This window comes from Rhinoraja longicauda, chromosome 34 (assembly GCF_053455715.1).
Source record: "Rhinoraja longicauda isolate Sanriku21f chromosome 34, sRhiLon1.1, whole genome shotgun sequence".
NCBI lineage: Eukaryota > Metazoa > Chordata > Chondrichthyes > Rajiformes > Arhynchobatidae > Rhinoraja > Rhinoraja longicauda.
In genome coordinates this window covers 23,452,700-23,464,636 of record NC_135986.1, presented here as the reverse complement: position 1 = coordinate 23,464,636, position 11,937 = coordinate 23,452,700, and the positions used below count along the sequence as shown (strand labels likewise).

Sequence of the window (11,937 nt, the reverse complement as noted above, 5' to 3'; positions counted from 1 at the left end):
ACTGCCTTCTGAGGCAGAGAATTCCACAGATTCACAACTCTCTGGGTGAAGAAGTTTTTCCTCATCTCAGTCCTAAATGGCCTACCCCTTATTCTTAAACTGTGGCCCCTGGTTCTGGACTCCCCCAACATTGGGAACATGTTTCCTGCCTCTAACGTGTCCACGTTAACGTGCCTCTAACGTGTCTAACGTTTGCCCTAAGAGCAAAATCTAACTCTCTCTTGAAAACATCCAGTGAATTGGCCTCCACTGCCTTCTGTGGCAGAGAATTCCACAGATTCACAACTCTCTGGGTGAAGACGTTTTTCCTCATCTCAGTCCTAAATGGCCGACCCCTTATTCTTAAACTGTGTGACCCCTGGTTCTAGACTCCCCCAAACATGGGGAACATTGTTCCTGCATCTAGCCCGTCCAATCCCTTAAGAATTGTATATGTTGCCGTAAGATCCCCTCTCATCCTCTGGCGGTAGGGGTTGCCAACTATCGCACTCCCAAATAAGGGACAAAAAGTGACGTCACTGCCCCGCGCCCCACGTGACCTCACCCTGCCAGCGGCCACGTGCTCCCGCTCCACCAATGGAGGCTGCCCGGGCCGGGAGGTGAGTTGCTATGCAACTTCTATTAGGCAGCGCCCGGGCGTCCGGGCCTACAGTGTCCGGGCCTACAGAGACCGGGCCTACAGTGTCCGGACCTACAGTGTCCGGGCCTAGTGTCCGGGCCTACACTGTCCGGGCCTACAGTGTCCGGGCCTACAGTGTCCGGGCTTACAGTGTCCGGGCCTACAGTGTCTGGGTCTACACTGCCCAGGCCTACATCAGCCCCCGGGCCTACAGTGTCTGGGCCTACACTGTCCGGGCCTACATCAGCCCCCAGACCTGCAGTGTCCGGGCCTACAGTGTCCAGGCCTACACTGTCCGGGCCTACAGTGGTCACATCGCACAGTGAACCGGCACAGATCTACTTGCACTTTATTCTGTTTTAAAACTGTTCTAATTTGTTTCATCGGGTTGTTTAAATTAATACTGACTAGCTAATTAATTTATTGCATCGTATGGGAGGCGCATTCCCAATCTCGTTGTACCCCTGTACAATGACAATAAAGATATATTGTATTGTATTGTATTGTGTCCAGGCCTACACTGTCGGGGCCTACAGTGTCCGGGCCTACAGTGTCCGGGCCTACAGTGTCCGGGCCTACAGTGTCCGGGCCTACAGTGTCCGGGCCTACAGTGTCCGGGCCTACAGTGTCCGGGCCTACAGTGTCCGGGCCTACACTGTATGGGCCTACACTGTACGGGCCTACAGTGTCCATGCCTACACTGTCCTGGCCTACAGTGTCCGGGCCTACAGTGTCCGGGCCTACAGTGTCCATGCCTACACTGTACGGGCCTACAGTGTCCGGGCCTACAGCACCCCCTGGGCCTAATACAGGACGGTCCCCTATGGGTCAAACCACTTCAGCCCAATATACAGGGTGTCCCGGCTAATACGGACAGTTGGAAACCCGATCTGCCGGGTCTCGGCGGCACTCAACGTCCGAGGCCAGATGGAAAACATTTAGTCCCACGGAGGCTCTTCAGATCCGAGCTCGATTCGCGATAGGGCTCGCTGAGTCAACAGAGTTCAGGAAACCGGCCACAGGTGCTTCCTCTCGAGTCACGGTCAGCTTGGCTTGGCAGGGAGAGAGCGCTGATCCTGGGCCGAGCCCAGCGTTGCGTGAGTTAGGAGGGGGAAACTACAGACCAGCGGCACTCTGCTGCACCACGGCACGCTCCCAGGGCGAAGACAGACGCAAAATGCCGGAGTAACTCAGCGGGACGGGCGGCATCTCTGGAGAGAAGGAACGGGTGACATAGAAACATGGAAAATAGCCGCAGGAGGAGGCCATTTGGCCCTTCGAGCCTGTACGCACCGCCATTCATTGTGATCATGGCTGATCGTCCACAATCAGTAACCCGTGCCTGCCTTCTCCCCATATCCCTTAATTCCACTAGCCCCTAGAGCTCTATCTAACTCTCTCTTAAATCCATCCAGTGAATCGGCCTCCACTGTATCTCTCGTTTCCCTTATCCTAGGGTTGCCAACTTCCTCACTCCCAAATAAGGGACAAGGTGACGTCACCGCCCCGCGCGCCCCACGTGACCTCACCCAGCCAGCGGCCACCTGCTCCCGCTCCACCAATGGCAGCCGCCCGGGCCGGGAGGCGGGTTGCTATGCAACCTCCGTTAGGCAGGGCCCGGGCCTCCGGAGCTAGACTGTCTGGAGCTAAAATGTCGGAAACCTAGAGTTTCGGGACCTAAACTGTCGGGGCCTACAGTGTCGGGGCCTACAGCGTCGGGGCCTACAGCGTCCGAGCCTACAGTGTCCGGGCCTACAGCGTCGGGGCCTACAGCATCCGAGCCTACAATGTCGGGGCCTACAGTGTCCGGGCCTACAGTGTCGGGGCCTACAGTGTCGGGGCCTATAGCGTCCGGGCCTACAGCGTCTGGGCCTACAGTGTCCAGGCCTACACCGTCGGGGCCTACAGTGTCGGGGCCTACAGCGTCCGGGCCTACAGTGTCCGGGCCTACAGCGTCCGGGCCTACAGTGTCGTGGCCTACAGCGTCCGGGCCTACAGCATCCGGGCCTACCGTGTCTGGGCCTACAGCATCCGGGCCTACCCCACCCCCCAGGCCTAAAACCGTATTAGTCCCGGGGGGCGCTGTAGGCCCGGATGCTGTACACGTAGCCTGTCCATGTTCTCCAGAGATGCTGCCTGACCCGCTGAGTTACCCCAGCATTTTGATTAGCCTCTAAACTCTTCCTGTCTGCTGCATACAATAATGGTATCAGGTAGTTGAGTTTGGTTGACTTTACTTTACTTTACCGTTACGTGTACCGAGGTACACTGAAAAGCTTTTTGTTGCATTCTATCCAGTCAGTAGAGGTATTGATCTCTCCACATCATCGTCTGTATCTCTCGTTTCCCTTATCCTAGGGTTGCCAACTTCCTCACTCCCAAATAAGGGACAAGGTGACGTCACCGCCCCGCGCCCCACGTGACCTCGCCCAGCCAGCGGCCACGTGCTCCAGCTCCACCAATGGCGGCCGCCCGGGCCGGGAGGCGGGTTGCTACGCAACCTCCGATAGGCGGCACCCGGGCCTCCGGACCTACACTGTCCAGAGCTAAAATATCGGAAACCTAGAGTTTCGGGACCTAAACTGTCGGGGCCTACAGTGTCGGGGCATACAGCGTCGGGGCCTACAGCGTCCGGGCCTACAGTGTCGGGGCCTATAGCGTCAGGGCCTAAAGTGTCCAGGCCTACAGTGTCCGGGCCTACAGTGTCGGGGCCTACAGCGTCTGGGCCTACAGTGTCGGGGCCTACAGTGTCGGGGCCTACCGTGTCCGGGCCTACGGTGTCGGGGCCTACAGCGTCCGGGCCTACAGTGTTGGGGCCTACAGCGTCCGGGCTTACAGTGTCGGGGCCTACAGCGTTCGGGCCTATAGTGTCGGGGCCTACATCCCCCGAGCCTAATACCATATTAGTCCTGGGGGGCGCTGTAGGCCCGGATGCTATACACGTGATACACGTCATTCAATGTGATCATGCTGATCATTCTCAATCAGTACCCCGTTCCTGCCCTCTCCCCATACCCCCTGACTCCTCTATCTAGCTCTCTCTTGAATGCATTCAGAGAATTGGCCTCCACTGCCTTCTGAGGCAGAGAATTCCACAGATTCACAACTCTCTGACTGAAAAAGTTTTTCCTCATCTCCGTTCTAAATAATAATAATAATAATAATAAACATTTATTTTACATAGCGATTTTCCAAGTGCTCAAATACGCTTTACAAAAAACAGTCATGACATAAAAACAAACAGACGAACTATCCTGACGGAGAAGCAGCGAACAAATAGCACCAGCGTCCTCTCACGTCAGGGTCCGGCAGTAGACAATGAAAACACAAGACACACAATTACAATTTTAACACAAACAGCCATCACAGTGATTGCTCCAGGCACACCCTCACTGTGATGGAAGGCAAAGAAAAGTCTTATCTCCTCCTCATTCTTCTCCGTGGTGCCACGAGGCGATCGAGGCTCCCGACTTTTGAAGCCCCCACCGGGCGATGGAAAGTCCCAGGGCCGAGCCGAGCAGGCCGATGAAGGTCCTGAGCCCCCACCGGGCGATGGAAAGTGTCGCGGCCGAGCCATGCAGGGCGATGAAGGCCCTGCGAGCGGGTCGATCAAACCTCGCGCTCCGGGGCGGTCGAAGCTGCTACGGCTGGAGCTCCCGAAAGCCGGTCGCCAGCCAGGGACCTGCGAACACCCGATGTTGCGGTCTGCAGGGCCCACGGCCGAAGCCTCCGAGATGGTAAGTCCAGGCCCTGCGACCGGAGTCTTCAAGGTCGATCCCAGCTGGAGGCCGCCAACTCCACGGTGTTAGGCGTAGCGTGAACGGAGATACGACACGGTAAAGGTCGCATCTCCATTGAGGAGGAGATTGGAAAAGGTTTCCCCCAACCCCCCCCCCCACATACATAGAGCTAAAAATAAATCAAAACTTACATTTAAACGATAACAAAAGACAAAAAGACAGAGAGACTGCCGGTGAGCCACAGCTGCAGAGCGCAGCCACGCCCCCTCAACGGCCGACCCCTTATTGTTAAACTGTGGCCCCTGGTTCTGGACTCCCCCAACATTGGGAACATGTTTCCTGCCTCTAACGTGTCCAACCCCTTAATAATCTTATACGTTTCGATAAGATCCCCTCTCATCCTTCTAAATTCCAGTGTATACAAGCCCAGTCGCTCCAGTCTTTCAACATACGACAGTCCCGCCATTCCTACGCTGCACGCCCTCAATAGCAAGAATATCCTTCCTCAAATTTGGAGACCAAAACTGCACACAGTACTCCAGGTGCGGTCTCACTAGGGCCCTGTACAACTGCACACAGTACTCCAGGTGCGGTCTCACTAGGGCCCTGTACAACTGCACACAGTACTCCAGGTGCGGTCTCACTAGGGCCCTGTACAACTGCACACAGTACTCCAGGTGCGGTCTCACTAGGGCCCTGTACAACTGCACACAGTACTCCAGGTGCGGTCTCACTAGGGCCCTGTACAACTGCACACAGTACTCCAGGTGCGGACTCACTAGGGCCCTGTACAACAGCACACAGTACTCCAGGAGCGGTCTCACTGGGGCCCTCACTAGGGATAGGACAGGTTTGGAGGGATATAGACCAAGCGCAGGCAGGTGGGACTAGTGTAGCTGGGACATTGTTGGCCGGTGTGGGAAAGTTGGGCCGAAGGGCCTGTTTCCACACAGCATCACTCGGTGACTCGAAGGGCTGAAAGGCCTAATTCTGCCCCTGTGTTTTACAGAGACAAAGAGAGGGGAGGAGGTGTGGGGTGTGTGTGTGGGGGGGGGGGGGGGGGGGGGGGGGTGGAGGCTGTGAGTGAGGAAGAATTCCTAGCTGTGAACGGACTCCAAAAGCAATAAGTGTCCATTGGGATCTACTTCCACCCACTAATAACGAGCCTGGCGGCCAGATTCCTAGTGGAAAAATGCTGTGTCCTGACACGCAGAGCTAAACATCCACAGGGCTCCGGACCAAGTGGAATGGGTCCAACACGATAATGTTGCCAGGACTGGAGGGCCTGAGCTACAGGGAGAGGTTGAGCAGGCTGGGACTCTATTCCTTGGAGCGCAGGAGGATGAGGGCCAATCTTATAGAGGAGTACAAAATCAAGAGGGGAATAGATCGGGGAGACGCACAGAGTCTCTCGACCAGAGTAGGGGAATCGAGGACCAGAGGACATGGGTTCAAGGCGAAGGGGAAAAGATTAAATAGGAATCCGAGGGGCAACTTTTTCACACAGAGGGTGGTGGGTGTATGGAACGAGCTGCCGGAGGAGGTAGTTGAGGCTGGGACTATCCCAACGTTTAAGAAAACGTTAGACAGGTACATGGCCTTCATAGCGAGGGGATTTGAGTATAGGAGCAGGGAGGTTCTGCTGCAGTTGTACAGGGCATTGGTGAGATCACACCTGGAGTATTGCGTACAGTTTTGGTCTCCTAATCTGAGGAAAGACATTCTTGCCGTAGAGGGAGTACAGAGAAGGTTCACCAGATTGATTCCTGGGATGGCAGGACTTTCATATGAAGAAAGACTGGATAGACTCGGCTTGTACTCACTGGAATTTAGAAGATTAAGGGGGGATCTTATAGAAACTTACAAATTTCTTAAGGGGTTGGACAGGCTAGATGCAGGAAGATTGTTCCCGATGTTGGGGAAGTCCAGAACAAGGGGTCACAGTTTAAGGATAAGGGGGAAGTCTTTTAGGACCGAGATGAGAAAGTTTTTTTTCACACAGAGAGTGGTGAATCTGTGGAATTCTCTGCCACAGAAGGTAGTTGAGGCCAGTTCATTGGCTATGTTTAAGAGGGAGTTAGATGTGGTCCTTGTGGCTAAAGGGATCAGGGGGTATGGAGAGAAGGCAGGTACGGGATACTGAGCTGGATGATCAGCCATATTGAATGGCGGTGCAGGCTCGAAAGGCCGAATGGCCTACTCCTCTATGTTTCTATGGATAGGACGGGTTTGGAGGGTTATGGACCAAGCGCAGGCAGGGGGAGTAGTGTAGATGGGACATGTTGGCCGGTGTGGGCAAGTTAGGCCGAAGGGCCTGTTTCCACGCTGTATCACTCTGTGGCTCTAACAGAGGTTAGAAAAAATGAATGTTTCTCAGTTTATTAAATGCCAGCAGAGTTCCAGAGAGTTCCAGAGAGTTCCAGAGAGGAGAAATGGCACCGATTGTTCCAATTTTCTGAGAGGTCTCAGGTCACTCCCCCAGGAGGATTAGTCAGCCTGACATTTACAAGGACTGGAAACAAGGCAGCAAAGAGTGGAAGTCAGGAACATATTTCCTACATCTAGCCAGTCCAATCCCTTAAGAATTTTATACACCGATCAGCCAAAACATTATGACCGCTGACAGGCGAAGTAAATAACATTCATTATCTTGTTACAATGGCACCTGTCAAGGGGTGGGATATATTAGGCAGCAAGTGAACCGTCAGTTCTTGAAGTTGACGTGTTGGATGCAGGAGAAATGGGCAGGAGTAAAGACCCGAGCGACTTTGACAAGGGCCACATTGTTGTGGCCAGACGACTGGGTCAGAGCATCTGTGAAACGGCAAGGCTTGTGGGGTGCTCCCGGTCAGCAGTGGTGAGTACCGACCGATCGACAGTGGTCCGAGGAGGGACAAACCACAAACCGGCGACAGGCAGGGTGTTGGGCGCCCAAGGCTCATCGATGCGCGAGGGGCAACGAAGGCGATCCCGTCTGGTCCGAACCGACAGAAGGTCGACTGTGGCACAAGTCACGGGAAATGTTAAAATGGTGGTCACGGGAGGAATGTGTCACAATACACAGTGCATCGCACCCTGCTGCGTATGGAGCTGCACACGGAGGACCAACAGCAGGTTAGGCAGGTGGGCATAATGTTTTGGATCATCAGGTCATAATGTTTTGGCTGATCGGTGTGTGTTTCTATATAACCCCCTCTCACCCTTCTAAATTCTTCAACTGCAAGAATTTATCCCTGTAGGGACTTGCTACGGATAGGTGCAGAGGGTAGAGCTGCTGCCTCACAGCGCCAGAGACCCGGGTTCCATCCCGACTACGGGCGCCGTCTGTACGGAGTTTGTACGTTCTCCCCGTGACCTGCGTGGGTTTTCTCCGAGATCTTCGGTCTCCTCCTGCACTCCAAAGACGTGCAGGTTTGTAGGTTAATTGGCTGGGTAAATGTAAAAATTGTCCCTAGTGTGTGTAGGATAGTGTTAGTGTGCGGGGATCGCTGGTCGGCGCGGACCCGGTGGGCCGAAGGGCCTGTTTCCGCGCTGTATCTCTAAACTAAACTTTAATTTCATGTTTCATGTGTCTTGCTGATCAATTTCCCTCCTGGGATAAATAATGTTCTATCGTATCGTATCATCATAAGGTCATAGGGAACAGGAGCAGAATTAGGCCATTCGGCCCATCAAGTCTACTCCGCCATTCAGTCATGGCTGATCTATCTCTCCCTCCCAACCCCATTCTCCTGCCTTCTCCCCATAACCCCTGACACCCGCACTAATCAAGAATCTATCTATCTCTGCCTTAAAAATATCCACTAACTTGACCTCCTTTGGCAATGAATCCCACAGATTCACCACCCTCTGACTAAATAAATTCCTCCTCATCTCCTTCCTAAAGGAACGTCCTTTAATTCCGAGGCTGTGCCCTCTGGGTCTGGACTCTCCCACTAGTAGAAACATCCTCTCCACATCCACTCTATCCAGGCCGCTCACTGTTCTGTACATCTCAATGAGGTTCCCCCCTCATTCATCTAAACTCCAGCGAGTACAGGCCCAGTGCCGACAAACGCTCGCCATGGGCTAACCCACTCATTCCTTCGGATCGTTCTTGTAAACTTCTTCTGGACCCTCTCCAGATCCTTCCTCAGATATATATGGTGCCCAGAATTGCTCACAATATCGAGCGGCACGGTGGCGCGGCGGTAGAGTTGCTGCCTTACAGCGAATGCAGCGCCGGAGACCTGGGTTCGATCCCGACTATGGGCGCTGTCTGTACGGAGTTTGCACGTTCTCCCCGTGACCTGCGTGGGTTTTCTCCGAGATGTTCGGTTTCCTCCCGCACTCCAAAGACGTGCAGGTTTAGATTTAGATTTAGAGACACAGCGCGGAAACAGGCCCTTCGGCCCACCGGGTCCGCGCCGCCCAGCGATCCCCGCACACTAACACTATCCTACACCCACTAGGGACAATTTTTTTACATTTGCCCAGCCAATTAACCTACAAACCCGCACGCCTTTGGAGTGTGGGAGGAAACCGAAGATCTCGGAGAAAACCCACTCTGGTCACGGGAGGACGTACAAACTCCGTACAGACGGCGCCCGTAGTCAGGATCGAACCCGAGTCTCCGGCGCTGCATTCGCTGCAAGGCACCAACTCTACCGCTGCGCCACCGTGCCGCCCAGGTTTGTAGGTTAATTGGCTTGGTATAAATGTAAAAAAATCCCTATAGTGTATAGGATGGTGTTAGTGTGCGGGGATCGCTGGTCGGCGCGGACCCGGTGGGCCGAAAGGCCTGTTTCCACTGAGGGCGTGCAGCGTAGGTTTACTAGGTTAATTCCCGGAATGGCGGGACTGTCATATGTTGAAAGACTGGAGCGACTAGGCATGTATACACTGGAATTTAGAAGGATGAGAGGAGATCTTATCGAAACGTATAAGATTATTAAGGGGTTGGACACGTTAGAGGCAGGAAACATGTTCCCAATGTTGGGGGAGTCCAGAACCAGGGGCCACAGTTTAAGAATAAGGGGTAGGCCATTTAGAACTGAGATGAGGAAAAACTTTTTCAGTCAGAGAGTTGTAAATCTGTGGAATTCTCTGCCTCAGAGGGCAGTGGAGGCCAATTCTCTGAATGCATTCAAGAGAGAGCTAGATAGAGCTCTTAAGGATAGCGGAGTCAGGGGGTATGGGGAGAAGGCAGGAACGGGGTACTGATTGAGAATGATCAGCCATGATCACATTGAATGGCGGTGCGTACAGGCTCGAAGGGCCGAATGGCCTCCTCCTGCACCTATTGTCTGTTGTCTATCTCTAGACGAAACGAAAAAAAACGAAATTCCAAATGCTGGCCAGACCAACGCCTTAAATGTCTGAAGTCAATCGCTGGGTTTCCCAGGCGTTGGTTAGCGAGACGCCCAGAAGGTTGTGGGAAGATTTTTTGGGGAAGAGTCACACGAGACTCACGGAACAAGGCCTGCGCTGGGCAGGTTGAAACACCGTGCCTGGGGCCTGCAGGTATGTGAGCCATTCACAGCCGCAGGAGCAAGCCTGCACAGCACCTGGGCGAACACCGCCTCTCCCAGGCAACCCATACCCATTCACATTCCCAAGGCAAGACACGAGATGCCGGAGTAACTCAGCGAGACAGGCAGCGTCTCTGGAGAGAAGGAACGGGCGACATTTTCAGGGGTCCAGACCCTTATCATATCATATCATATATATACAGCCGGAAACAGGCCTTTTCGGCCCTCCAAGTCCGTGCCGCCCAGCGATCCCCGCACATTAACACTATCCTATACCCACTAGGGACAATTTTTACATTTACCCAGCCAATTAACCTACATACCTGTACGTCTTTGGAGTGTGGGAGGAAACCGAAGATCTCGGAGAAAACCCACGCAGGTCACGGGGAGAACGTACAAACTCCTTACAGTGCAGCACCCGTAGTCAGGATCGAACCTGAGTCTCCGGCGCTGCATTCGCTGTAAAGCAGCAACTCTACCGCTGCGCTACCGTGCCGCCCTTCTTCAGACTCATCTGTTCCTTCTCTCCAAAGATGCTGCCCGTCCCTCTGAGTTACTCCAGCACTTTGTGCCTACCTAAGGTGCAAACCAGCACCTGCAGTTCCTTCCAACGCATTTCGACTCGCGTTCGCACACGGTTTTAGTTTTCTTTACCGCTTTTTGTAGTTTGAATATCCAGACAAGCCGGATAATACTCGACACAAACACGATCAGTCCGAAGAAGGCCCCCCGACACAAAACGTCACCTATCCACGTTCTCCACAGACGCTGCCTGACCCTCTGAGTCACTCCAGCACTTTGCGCCTTTTTAGGAATGTAATCAAGAGCTTAGTTTATAATTGTCGCGTGGACAGGCAGGATGCAGAAAAAATGTTTAATTCTGAGGCTGTGCCCTCTGGTCCTAGACTCTCCCACTAGTGGAAACATCCTCTCCACATCCACTCTATCCAGGCCGCTCACTGCTCTGTACGTCTCAATGAGGCCCCCTTCCCCCTCATTCCCCGAAACTCCAGCGAGTACAGGCCCAGTGTTGACAAACGCTCATCATAGGTTGTACAAGAAGTTAACTGCAGATGCTGGTACAAATCGAAGGTGTTTATTCACAAAATGCTGGAGTAACTCAGCGGGTCAGGCAGCATCTCGGGAGAGAAGGAACGGGTGACGTTTTGGGTCGAGACCCTTCTTCAGACTGATATCAGGGGGGCAGGACAAAGGAACGATATAGGTGGAGACAGGAAGATAGAGGGAGATCTGGGAAGGAGGAGGGGAAGAGAGGGACAGAGGAACTATCTAAAGTTGGAGAAGTCAATGTTCATACCGCTGGGCTGCAAACTGCCCAGGCGAAATATGAGGTGCTGTTCCTCCAATTTACGGTGGGCCTCACTATGGCACTGGAGGAGGCCCATGACAGAAAGGTCAGACTGGGAGTGGGAGGGGGAGTTGAAGTGCTCAGCCACCGGGAGATCAGATTGGTTAATACGGACCGAGCGCAGGTGTTCAGCGAAGCGATCGCCAAACCTGCGCTTGGTTTCGCCGATGTACATAAGTTGACATCTGGAGCAGCGGATGCAATAGATGAGGTTGGACGAGGTGCAGGTGAACCTCTGTCTCACCTGGAAAGACTGTTTGGGTCCTTGGATCCTCATCATAGGTTAACCCACTCATTCCTGGGATCGTTCCTGTGAACCTCCTCTGGATCCTATCTCCAGAGCCAGCACATCCTTCCTCAGATGTGGTGTCCAAAACTGCTCGCGATACTCCAGATGCGGCCTGACCAGCACCTTTTTGAGCCTCGGCATTACATCCCTGTTTTTGTACGCAAGCCCTCTCGAAGCAAATGCTCGCATTGAGTTTGCTTTCTTGCTGGGATCCTGGACTTCCTGCTGGAGCGGCCACAGGCAGTGAGAATGGGCCCGCACCTGTCCTCCACTATCACCCCGAGTACCGGGCTGTGTTCTGAGCCCCATGCTCTACTCCCTCTTCACGCACGAACTGTGTTTCTGCATTCGACACCAACACCATGGTCAAGTTTGCAGACGACACAACGGTGATCGGGCTGATCACCAAC

General features: G+C 53.8%; 1 protein-coding gene across 1 annotated transcript in view; it reads right to left on the bottom strand.

Annotated features, from left to right (window-relative positions):
- pld7 (phospholipase D family, member 7) overlaps nucleotides 1-11,891 on the bottom strand; it is a 27,766-nt gene extending 15,875 nt beyond the window's left edge. Inside the window, exon 1 of the mRNA XM_078428138.1 lies at nucleotides 11,844-11,891. Within this exon, the coding sequence (XP_078284264.1) occupies nucleotides 11,844-11,891 (48 nt within the window). The remainder of the gene's footprint in view (nucleotides 1-11,843) is intronic.
- Between the last annotated feature and the right edge of the window lie 46 nt (nucleotides 11,892-11,937).